The 12,690-nt window shown below is 43.0% G+C and overlaps 1 protein-coding gene across 1 annotated transcript in view; it reads left to right on the top strand.

The window, feature by feature from the left end:
• The window catches only part of TDRD9 (tudor domain containing 9), a 109,078-nt gene extending 97,311 nt beyond the window's left edge, over positions 1 to 11,767 (top strand). Inside the window, exons 35-37 of the mRNA XM_041759113.1 lie at positions 2,571 to 2,689; positions 9,173 to 9,245; positions 10,576 to 11,767. Coding sequence (XP_041615047.1) covers positions 2,571 to 2,689; positions 9,173 to 9,245; positions 10,576 to 10,677 — 294 coding nt within the window. The 3' untranslated portion in view covers positions 10,678 to 11,767. The remainder of the gene's footprint in view (positions 1 to 2,570; positions 2,690 to 9,172; positions 9,246 to 10,575) is intronic.
• The last annotated feature ends 923 nt before the right edge of the window (positions 11,768 to 12,690 follow it).

The following is a 12,690-nucleotide window of genomic DNA, read 5'->3' as shown; positions in this document are numbered from 1 at the left end:
AGAAACTGTTCAGTGCAGGTAGAAATGCAGAATGGAACTCCTGTTTTGGGAGACAATATTCTTAAAAGTTGAACACATCTACCGTAAGATCCAAGAATCCCACTCCTAAGTATTTATGTAAGAGATTTGAACACTTACATAAAATCTGTAGATGAATGCTAATTGCTTCATTCATAATTCGTAACTGCTGGAAACTTGAAGCAATCAAGATGTTCAGGATGTCCAGTAGGGGAATGCTTGAAGAAACCATGCAACGGTCATGCAGTGGGGCATCCTTCAGCAGTACAAAAGGAGTGAATTGATTCATGCGACATGAGTAGGTGTTGACTGTGTGTCTCCATGGTGGAGAAGCCAGGACTTGGAGTCTATGTATGATCCCCTTCATACGACGTATTCTGGGGAAGGCTAGGCCATAGGTCAGAGAGCAGATTGGCAGTTATTGCAAGCAGAGGGGCTGCTTTGTGGATGCTTGGAACTGGATGCACGACTCCATGTGCCTTTTAACCCACACAACACTCCTCATGAAGGAGGGGCATGCTAAGGTGTGCATTTGAGACACACACATGATGGGTGATTGCACTGAGGAGGAGAGGAGCTTTGGAAGGCAGTGCTTTGACTGGAACCTATAAGGCTGCCACCTGAAAGCAGCTGCATACAGTGTTTACTGTTCCCTCCGTGGTCTGGCTGCTTTGCTCTGGAACTGCTTTAACATGGTACTGGGGGGGGGGGGGGGGTGGTTTGAACAGGTAGCTCCCTGGATGAGGGAGCCAGGTTTCTCATTGGACACAGAGGAGTTCCAGACAGGACAGGAGGGCCAGATTGGACTCTGGGACACACGAGGAGCCAGACATTCATCAGTGTGAAATCATGTTTAACTTACACGTGCATGGATGCATATTGTGTGTGTATGTGGTGGTGGCTTCATATACATCTGATACCTAGCTCTGTGAGGGCTGATAAACCATGACACCCCATAGCCATGATGCCCTAATGACCCCTCAAACCTGGTGCCCAGACTGGTTTTGGATAGGATTTTCCAGGAAAGGGAACCAGGGCTCCTTGGGGAAGTGACTTCCCTAGGGTTGGAGCAGGGAAAATAAGGGATGAGCCTTAGAGCTTTTTGTAGTGCCAGGAAGTAAAGAAGTGCTCAGACAACAAAAGGTTGGGGGCATGTTAGGGGGACACGTGGGCCAACTGAAAGGGCTCCTACGGGCTAAAGCAACAAAATAAATGTATTGGATTAGAGCTCACTGTCAGATGATTATCTGTGTGTCCATAAGGATATAAACGAGGAGTAAGAGACAGATCTTGCATACAGAGGAATTGGCAATAGTACCTGTAGACACCTTCCTCCAGGGAGTGGACCTTAATGTGTCCCCAGAGAGTAGACTGGACTTAGGGATGTACTTCCAAGCAGAAAAAGAGGGGAGAGGAGGGAGAGACTCTAGTGTGAAACCCCAGCAGGCACCACCTCAGCGAAGTGCTCAAGGCCGACATCCCAGTGACCTATTATGGTGATGGCACCCATGCCCTAGTGTGATGATATAAGAGGGTACCTTACCTTTGGGTGTTCCTCTCCAGAGTTCATCACCTCAGTCTAATCATGGGAAAATGTCACACAAGCCCAAACCAGGGACATCCCATGAAAGACCTGCCCAGAACTCTTTAGAGAACAGTCAGGGTCTTGAAAAACAAGAAAAGGCTAAGAAACCTCTAGATCAGAGGACACTGGGGAGTCATGACACAGGTGCAGGGACAGAGAAAGGACAAGAGGATCTGGTCAGTCTAGAGGGAACCTGGGCTTTAATAGTAATGCTCTGAGTCAGCTTCTCAGTGGGACTTGCGAGCTGTGAGCGTGAGGCGCTCGCTGGCTGGGCTGGGGGCGCATTTCATTGTCTGTCTGTGCAGCTCTGCTGTAGATCTCCAGTTAGTCAGAATGGAAAGTTTTATTATAAAACCATGACAGAGACTGGTAGAACATGGCTTGTCATACCTCTGGGGGTGAGATTACTTCTAGGGCTTCAGTATAAACATTGCAAAGCAAGAAGAATCCATATGATATAGGTAGATGTTGAGCCGTGTGACCTTGTGAACTTAATAAGTGTGATTAGACTGAAAAATCCGAGCCTTTTCTTGCTGATTTTTAATTTTTTCTTTTGTTACTGTTTCTTAAATTACAGTAGTGGTTATTGATGTTGTTTGTGTTTTAATAATTTGTTCCAGAAACCATATTGACATAGTTGTGAGAACATGAATTCTGGGGGCACCTGGGTGGCTCAGTTGGTTGAGTGTCCCAACTCTTGATTTCAGTTTAGGTCATGATCTTAGGGTTATGAGATCAAGCCCCACATTGGGCTCCGTGCTCATCAGAGTCTGCCTGAGATTCTCTGTCTCCTTCTGCACCTCCCCCCGTTCACTCTTGCCCTGTGTGCTCACTTGTTCTCTCAATCAATAAATAAATATTAAAAAGAATATGAACAACTCTGAATGCTAATGAATTATTTTTAATGTAGAATGCAATTCAGTTATAGTAAAACCATATGAATATTTATGTTGCTATTTATTTACAGATTAATATTCTCAGGGCTGCTATTAACAAGCTAGTGTGTGATGGACCAAATGGATCGAAATTTCTTGGGCCGGAAAGAATTGCACAGTTACAGGATAATGCTCGTCAGAAACTTCTAGGGTAAGTTGTACACTTTTAAAAAGGTATTAAATATACAAAGCTGCCTTAGCAATTGTGAGAAAGGCTAATTTTAGTTTTCTCTCTTCACTTTTTTACATAAAAATATTTTTTCTGTGAACTTTGTGAAGTTTGACACTCATAAAGTGCTCAGGCCATCTCAGGGTATTTGCCTAAGGGACTGGCACCCAGATCAGAAACAATGCTAGAAAACATTTAAAAATGCTTATATAAAACTAAAAGAAATCCACCCAAAATCCACATGGGAAGGTGTGGAATGTCATCAGGAGGTCAGATGCTACTTGGCCAACACAACTTCAGTCCTTATGGTACAGGACACTCACTGCCTTGGGCAAACAAGGACCAGTGTGACCGATGATCCTTTCTAGCTCCTTATAGCCGCTGTCAGCAAGGGTGACCATGTTCTGACTAGGCCATAGGGAGGGGTGGGGCGGGGAGGGTGACACTTCAATGACTATATTACATTTGTATGGTTGTGCTAATAACCCTGACCATGACTTGGTTTTTCCAACATTTCTGTCATCCTCAAAATTTCACTCAGATATTTAAAAACTGAATTGTGATGGTTGCATGACTTTACAAATTTATGAAAATTATTGAATTGTATACTTAAAATTTTTAATAGTTGTACATGAATTGTATCTCAATTAAGCTGTTTTGTTTATTTATTTATTTATTTATTTACTTACTTACTTACTTACTTACTTACTTTTAAAACAATTAAGCTGTTTTAAAAACAGAAGTTGTTGTAGCCTAGCTGTAAGCGGCAACCCCCTGATCCCAACCCTGGCAAATCCTGATCTACGCCCAGTCTCTGTGGATTTATTTGCCTTCTCCATAAACCTGATGTAAACGGAATCATGATGATTTTGATTTTCTTCTTTTAAATCCGGCTTCCTTCACTTAGCACATGTTTGCGGCTCATCTATGTTGTAACATGTTCTTTCTGGTCACTGGGTGATACTCCATAGTCTGTGTGCCACATTCTGTTTGCCAGTTGATGAAATGTGTGGATTGTTGCCAGTATCAGGCTGTGGTGAATACGCTACCGTGAGGAGTTGTGTAAAGTCTTCGGGTGAATGCTTACTTCCAGCTCCTTGGGGTAGAGATCTAGGGGAGTATCATTGGTAGGTTATATGATGAATTCCTGTTAATTTTTTAAAGAACGGCCAAACCGTTGTCCATGGTGCCTGGCCTTTTACATTCCTACCAGCACTTGCCATCATCGTCACCATCGGCATATGTACTGTTGACAGTCTGGTGGGGTATCGCTCTGGTTTTATTTTGCATTTCTTAAATGACTAATGATAGAGAGCATCTAACCAATTATGTATTTCTTGGTGGAATATCTGTTTAAATCTTTTACCCATTTTTAAATTGAGCTGTCTTATTTTTGAGTAGTAGAAGCTCTAAATTCTGGCTAAAAGTTTCCTAGTGGATATACTATTTGCAGATATTTTCCCAGCATGTTGTCTTCATTTTCTTAATGCTGTCTTCTGAAGAACACAATGTTTAGATTTGATGATGGCTGCTTTATCTTTTTTTTTTTTTTTTTTGGCTTATGCTTTTGGTGTCATATCTGAAAAATCTTTGCTAAGCTCAGTGTGACAGAAGTTTTTCCTCTTTTATATTTACTTGGTGTATTTTAGTTTTTGGTCTGTTGTGAGATGACACTTTTGTATAGTATAAGATGTGAGAGTCTAAAGTTCATCTTATTTCAGATGAACATCCATTCATGACAATCTCACTTGCTGAAAAGCTCTTACTTTCCTCCATGGAAATGCTTTGGCTCCTGTCAAAAATGAATTGGCCACAAACATTGTAAAGGTTTATTTCTGGACTATCTTATTCTACTTATGTGTATTTTATGCCAATACTCGTCTTGCATTATATTGTCTTGATTGCTATGGCTTTATACTTAGTCTTCAAATTAGGTAATGTTAGTCTTCGTATTTTGTTCTTGTTTTTCCAAATTATGCTTACTATTCTAGATCCTTTTCCTTTTCCTAGACATTTATTTTTTTAATTTTATTTTTAAGTAATCTCTGGACCCCATGTGAGGCTCAAACTCAACACCCTGAATTCAGAGTCACATGCCGCACAACTGAGCCAGCGGCCTTCTCCCCCCCCCATATACATTTTAGGACTGGCTTGTCAGTTTCTGCAATAAACCTTGCTGAAATTGTAGTAGGGATTGTGTTGGATCTGCAGATCAGTTTGTGGAGATTTACCATCTTAACAGTATTGAATTTATGTGCTTCATGAAGATGGAATGTTTAGTAGTTTTCTGTTCACTTTGCTGCTTCTAAGTTTGTATAGTTTTCGGCGTGCAGGTCTTATACTTTTGTTTAATTATTTCTAAGTATTGTAGTCTTTTGGATGCTATTGTGAATGAAATTATTTTTATTTTTGGATTATTCATTGCTAGAAATGAGGAATTGATTTTTATGTTTTGATCTTTATCCCATGACCCTGTTAAACCTGTTAATACTAGTAGCTTTTGTAGATTCTTTAGGATTTTTCTCTCACATATAGGAGAATATCTGTGGGTAAAGACAGTTTTTCTTCCTCTTTACTGACCTTTGTGCTTTTGGCTTCTTTTTTTCTGGTTTTATTTATTCATGAGAGATGCAGAGAGAGAGGCAGAGACATATGCAGAGGGAAAAGCAGGCCTGTGGGGAGCCTGATCCAGGACTCAGTCCCAGGACCTTGGGATCATGATATGAGCCAAAGGCAGATTCTCAAAGCATCTTTGTCTTGTTTGGGTTTTAGAGAGAAGGCATTAAGTTGTTCACTATTATTATGTTAGCTGTAGGTGTTTCGTGGTTCCTTTTTGTCAGGTTGGAGAATTCCTTTCTGTTCCTGGTGTGCTGAGAGCCTTTACCAGGAAAGGATGTTGCATTTTGCCAAATAATTTTCTGTCCTTGAGATAATCATGTTTGTTTTTTCCCCCCTTTCATTCAGTTTTTATGGTATTTTGTATTATACTGTACATTACACACTTATTTTTGGATGTTAAAATTAGCCTTGCATTTCTGTTTTGAGCTCCACATGGTGTATAATCCTTTTTATATATTTGTAGATTGTTTGCAATATGTTTTTGTTAAGGATTTTTCCATCTGTGTTCTTGAGGGTGGTTGGTTTATCGCAAGCTTCCTTGTGATATCTTTGTCTGATTTGGTATCAGGGTAAAACTGGCTTCCAGGAATGTGGTGGGAAGTGTTCCCAGCTACTCTGTTTCTGAGAGTTTGTGTAAGATTGGTATTATTTCTTCCTTAAACATTTGACAGAATTTTTCAGTAAAACCATCTGAGCTTGGACTTTTCTTTGTGGAGAAATTTTAAGTTACAAATTCAATTTCTTGTGTTTTAGGTCTGTTCAGATTCTCTGTTTCTATCGCTTCTCAGCCTTTTGGCTAAGATCAAGTGCAGATTTTCTATTTCTTTTTAAGTAGTTTTGGTAATTTGTGTCTTGTAGGAGTTTGTTCACTTAAATTGACTAATTTGTTGGCATAAAGTTGTTCAGAATCTTTTTATAATCCTTTTCTTTTTAAAAAAGGTTTGTTTATTTTAGAGAGACTCTGAGATCATGACGAGCTAAACCAAGAGTCGGGACACTTAACCGACTGTACCCTCTTGCCCTGGCACCCCAGACTAGTTTCTATTGACTGGTCCATACGTTTACTGCTACTCTACCCTGCCATCTGAGCTCTGCAGGTGTGCTGTGTTGTAGGGGATTGTCCATTTTGGTCATTGTACTTTTCAACTCCAGAATTTTTTTTTGTATAGTTTTTAATTTTTATTGCAATTATCTTTGAGTCATTGTCCTATTTTCCTGTATTTTCTTTAAACATGGATTGCTTTATTAATTCTTTGTGTATACTCACAGTGGCTGCTTTGAAGTCTTGTGTGCTAAAACCCACGTTTGGACCCACTCAGCTTCTTTGGGATGCTTCCCCCCCCGCCCCTCGCCGAATGTAGATCACACATTCCTGTTTCTTGTGAAATGTCTCATGCTTTTTTGCTGAAAATTGATTAATTTTTAAAATTTTAGTTTCACACGTAGTGTTCAGTGATTCATCAGTTGTATATAACACCCAGTGCTCATCACATCATGTGCCCTCCTTAATGCCCATCACCCAGTTACCCCATCCCCCCCTAACGACCCTCAGTTCGTTTCCCAGAATTAAGAGTCTCTTGTGGTTTGTCTCCCTCTCTGATTTCATCTTGTTTTATTTTTCCCTCTTTTCCCCTATGATCCTCTGTCTTGTTTCTTAAATTCCATATGAGTGAGATTATATGGATCTTTCTCTTATTTCACTCAGCATAATATTCTCCAGTTCCATTCATGTTGTTGGAAATGGCAAAATTTCAAGGTTTTTTTGATGGCTGAATACTCCATTGTGTCTATATACCACATCTTCTATATCCATTCATTCTTTTTTTTTTTTACATTTATTTTTTTAAATTTTTTAAATTTATTTATTTATTTATTTATTTATTTATTTATTTATTTATTTATTTATTTATTTATGATAGTCACACAGAGAGAGAGAGAGAGATTGGCAGAGACATAGGCAGAGGGAGAAGCAGGCTCCATGCACCGGGAGCCTGACATGGGATTCAATCCCGGGTCTCCAGGATTGTGCCCTGGGCCAAAGGCAGGCGCCAAACCGCTGCGCCACCCAGGGATCCCTATCCATTCATTCATTGATGATCATCTGGGCTCTTCTATATTCTGGCTATTGTGGACATTGCTGCTATAAACATTGGGGTGCATGTGCTCCTCTGAATCACTATGTTTGTATCCTTTGGGACAAATACCTAGTAATGTAATTGCTGGATCCTATAACTTTTTGAGGAGCCTCCATACTGTGTTCCATAGTGGCTGTACCAGCTTGCATTCCCACCAGCAGTGTAAGAGGATTCCCCTTTCTCTGCATCCTTGCCAACATCTGTTGTTTCTTGACTTGTTCATTTTAGCCATTCTGACTGGTGTGTGGTTTTGATCTGTATTTTCCTGATGCCGAATGATGTGGAGCATCTTTTCATGTGTCTGTTGGCCATTTGTGTGTCGTCTTTGGAGAAATGTCTATTCATGTCTTCTGCCCATTTCTTCGATGAGGTAGTGTAGCAGTATGTAGGGTCCTGATCCCCCTGCAGGGTTCTGCTGGGTATGTTTCCCTCCGTGTTGTGAGGCCACTGATACTTGGTTTCTGTTTTCGTTTTTGTTTTAGTTCTCCTTTTCATCCTGGCTTACTGGGAGTTGTTCTTGGGTGTGCATTGCTTAGTGTTCAGCCAGTGATTAATGAGAAGTTGTACTTCAATACCTAAGCCTTTAAGCTTCTACTCTCTGCTAGGAGATGTACTTGTGGTTTGGGGAGTGCAGCCAAAGTTCAGGCAATTCTGAACTCTTCCCTGGTTTTTATTTTTTTCCCAGGACTTTCTTGTGCATGCGTGGCTCCTCCCAGTCATCCAGGGCTCTGTGGCCAGCTAAGGGCTGCCATCGGTCTTGTCTGCATGTGTGTGAGGTGTGTGAGGCCTCCTCATCCCCCAGGGAGTGTGTGGAGGGCCTGCCTGGCCCTCTTGTACTCTCACTCCCAAGACCTTCCTTTTGGGCTTCTAGATTGTCTGTTGGTCTGCCCAGGCCCCAAGGAGGACCGTGACCTAAGGCTAGCAGAGCCATGGGCTTTCCCCATTTATTTGCTGACAGTGTTGCCAGACACTGGGAGGGTTTTTAACCCTCTGCACCTAATCAAGTAAGCTCAGTCTGGCTGTGACGAAGGTGCTGGTTTTCATGGCCAGACTGGCCCTGCTAGCCCTCAGGTCCTAGATTGAGCTGGGGGATGGTGGGAGGAGCTAGCCCCAGGCCGGAGCTCCACCCCAGACTCCACTCTTCTTACCTGAATTCAGCGGTTCTTTGTGAATGAATACTTCTCAACTTGTTTGCTTTTGGTTAATTTCCAGAGCCTTCAAATGTTTGGGGATTTGTGGGGTTGGGGTTTTTTTTGTTTTTTGTTTTTTTTTTGTTTTTGTTTTTTAAGTATTTTGTTGAGTTTTACAGTTGTTTTGGGGGCAAGAAGATTTCCAGACCTCTATACTCTGTTCATTGCTAGAAGTCTCTAACTCTGCCTTTTTAAGCTGATGGCGTTTCCAGCTTGTCAGGCTGTCTAAGAGGAGAGGACATAAAATCCGTGCTCCATTCAGTGATGCAGTGATGTATGGGCCGGAGCAACCGCTGCTTGCTGTGAAGGGACAGGGAGAATGGGGGTTGGTCCTCTGCACCTGTACCTGCGCTCTGTTGTCCTGTTTTTTAGTGGATAGTGGATTATTCTCTGGTCATAGCTACATAAAGACCTTTTAAAAATTTACTGTAGTTATAATTCTGGATTTAAATCTTTTTTTAATCATAGTTTTTTCGGTTACTGACATATAATTAAGATTTAATTCTTATTTTTAATTTTAGTTTGTTCTGTCAGTTGAAACCAAGACAGAGAATTGTCCCTAAGTGGCATGAAAAACCATATGAATGGAATCAGGTGAGTGAGAAATAGTGCCGTGAGGACAGCCTGCCCCCTAGGAGTGCATGGCAAGGGTCGTGGAGGGTCCTGAGAGAGTAGAATGGGACAGGCAGTGTGGACGGTTCTCTTGGCTCATGGGCTGGTGTCATAGGGATCTGCTGTCTCTCAGTGGTGCGCTCTCTCTGATGCCAAGGGCGACTGCCTGTTAACTTTGAGTGAAGTAGATCCAGACACATTGGCATGGCCCCAGTCTGCTCCGCTCTCTGACAGTGCACCACAGCGAGGTGGCTTAACCGCAGACATTTATTTTCTTATAGTTCCAGAGGCTGGAATTCGGAGGTCAGGGCACCAGCACAGCTGGGCCAGGTTCTGACGAGGGCCCCCTTCCTAGCTGGGAGACACGAGCCCACATACTGTGTTCTCACATGGCAGAGAGAGGTGAGCTCTCCCTCGTGTCTCTTCTGAGAAGGGCTCTCATCCCATTGTGAGGGCCTTGCCCTGGTGACCTCATAGAACCCCACTTACCACCAAAAGGCCCCATCTCCAGATACTGTGACAGTAGGGATTTGAACTTCAACTTATGGATTTGGGGCACAGTTCAGTCCACAGCAGTGGGGGAAGTCAGGCAGGGCCCACCTGGGGCACCCTGATGTTTACATTTACATGGAAAGTTTAGAAAACAGAGTAAAATTTGACCTGGAGGGAACTAAAGGAGGGGCTTTCACCTTTAATTCTGGAGCCAGGGATGTGTTTGTACAGACACCAGCTGCAGTTGAAGCAACAAGATGCCCCTGGATGTGTGGTGCTTTCCCATCTGAGTCTGAAGGAGACTTTCCTTTGTCGTGTGCTCCTTGTCTGGTGCCCCTCTCTAGAGCCCTCAGGACAGACCCCGAGCCAGCTCCCTGAGAGCAAGGCTCTGCCTGTGACAGGAGGGGCGCCAGCACCTTTCCTGCAGACTCTGTGGTGTTCAAGTTAATAGCAGGACTGACTTTGAAAGCAGAACTTTATTTAGAGGTTGATGTGTTTTAGGAGACCTATGCATACTTGAAATCTTGTGACAGTGTTAAAGTTCATGTTGGGGGTGGGGGGGGATGCCTGTGAGCTTCCAGGAAAGGTCACTGTATTAAAGGTACGTTGTCAGACACAGAGCAGTGAGTGCTGGAGAGGACCGAGAAAGGTGTTCTAGAAACACCTTTGGAAACTGAAAGACAACTTTCTCTGGTCTAACATGTCTGTGTGTGTGTGTGTGTGTGTCTAGTTATATATATTCATTGTACTTACTTTAACTGATGTCTAGAATAATCCATGTCCTGGAAAGGTCTGACTGGTCCTTTTGTCTCCCCCTCAGGTCGACCCAAAGCTGGTCATGGAGCAGGCTGACCGGGAAAGCAGCCGAGGGAAAAACACCTTTCTCTACCAGCTCCACAAACTGATTGTTCTCAATACCTAGCTGTGCCGGCAGCTGGTATCCCAGTTCCTCCTGAAGGAACCGAGACCCACCCCAAACACAGCTGGATTAAAGCATCTGCAGATGACTTTCTCTGTATCTGAATGTGACAGTCTTTGCCTGCTGCATCCGAAAGGTCTTCTCCATCCTGCTTCCTCTTCCATGTGGGTGGTGGCTGGAGAGTGGTGTTTCTGTTCAGCTGGGAAGGATTGGAAAGTCTTGTCTTTTCTAGAAACAGAAAATCACTGTGTTAAAGATTTAGGGAAAATCCACTGGCTGAAAGAAGACTTTGGAAAAGAGGTGTATTTTGCTTTAAGTCTATTAAGGTAAATATAAATAGCTGAACATGTAAGGTTCTGGTATGTGCTAGTATGTTCTGTTTCATTACAGTGATTTAACCTGGGATATAGGGGAACCACCATCCCAAACCCCAGGTTACCACAAAGGAGAACTGCGTGTTTCTTGTGGCATTCTCTCTCTCTCTCTCTCTTTTTTTTTCCGTGAGGGAAAATATTTAAGTTCGGTAAAACTAACTTTAGTTTTGTATATTTAAGATTTTTATCTGCCTTATAATTCTAAGTCCAAATTTTGGAAATCAGGGAGATTACCTGGCAACTAGTATGTTTACGTTAAAGCAATAAAAGCATTAGACTAAGTTTCTGTTTCTGACAGTTTCTAGTCAGAGGAGATTAAAAGCTATTTCATTCTAAAACCTCAGAATTGAGAAAACCGGTAAAGGGGAGTATAGGCCTCTTGGTGAAAGTGAAGTCAAGTCAAGGTCACATGAGAACAGCCATCACTGCACAGCGGTAGGAGCAGATCCCCGCTGGCTCCCACGGGTGGCAGAGGTGCCGGCATCAGGATCTGCGAGAGGCAAGTTGGAAGCACAAGAGAAGCGCTCTGCCTACACGGGCTGGTTCACAGCTGGGCAGCTCGTGAGAAAATCTGAGAAGCCTGTGTATCTGGGGGCTGTGGGGTGGTGACCAGGAGGAGCTCGTGTACAAGGACTGGGAAACTGGCAGTCTGTGGAGCTTCTGTAAACTGGGGGCCTAGCCCGTTTTCTGCTGGGCCTTGTTGGTCTGCGGGACTGGCAGTCAGCAAGCCTGTGGGGCGCACAACACTGTGTGTGCATCATGGTGTCACTGTCATGAGCTTCTGGGCACCGTCACGCATGTCTCACTTGCCCCCGGTCTTGCTGAGCCTGGAGCCAAAGCTGTGCAGATGTGGGCCTCTGGGAATGCATTCCCCAGCCGTGGGCAGGAGGTGGGCACCACGCTGGCAGCACCACCTGTGCCATGCCTGAGAGCAACCAGAAAGAAGTTCAGCTTGAATTGAAGGTCGGCGTTCAGCCTGTCTTTTCAGAAAGACCTCGTGGGAAACGATAGGATACTCCACCCAGCTGGGTGCTCTTCCCTTTGCCAGGGTCTAAGGCAGGCGCCGTGGTAATCCAGGTGGGGTCATCATGGCAGCAGATGGTCCCATGAGCTGTCCTGCGCTCTTTCTGCTGTTTGTGTTCCAGTCAAAGTTCCATGAGTGGTTAAAAAATTATAGTAATGAATGGCTTGCTGTAAAAAAAAAAAAAAAAAAAAAAAAAATCCAGCTCCTTTGTTTCTGTGGTTCTAATCTTTTTAAAAAAACCATTTGGATTCTTTTTTTTCTGGAATTGCCTCCATCTTGGTAAATATTACATCAGGTAAATCATGCTTCTTCTCAGTTTCCACCATAGTCATTATTTACTTGCTGCTAGAATGAGGGAAGACTGAGCTCTTTACATCATTCTGTGCCTGGTTCCTCCGTCACCCCATGCAGCCACATTGCGTAGCTGGTTAATTCTGTCCTCGTTCTTCACAGTAGCTCTACTTTCTGCCAAAACAGGTAGCACATTTGATGGCTTCTTTATCCCCACATGATTTTTTTGTTTTTTTAATATTTTATTTAACTTCAGTTGGCCAACATATAGTATAGCCCCCAGTGCTTATCTCATCATGTGCCCTCCTCAGTGCCCGTCACCCAGTC

Source organism: Vulpes lagopus, chromosome 6 (genome assembly GCF_018345385.1).
Source record: "Vulpes lagopus strain Blue_001 chromosome 6, ASM1834538v1, whole genome shotgun sequence".
Lineage (NCBI taxonomy): Eukaryota > Metazoa > Chordata > Mammalia > Carnivora > Canidae > Vulpes > Vulpes lagopus.
Note: the sequence above shows the minus strand (reverse complement) of the source record. Positions and strands in the feature narration are given on the sequence as shown.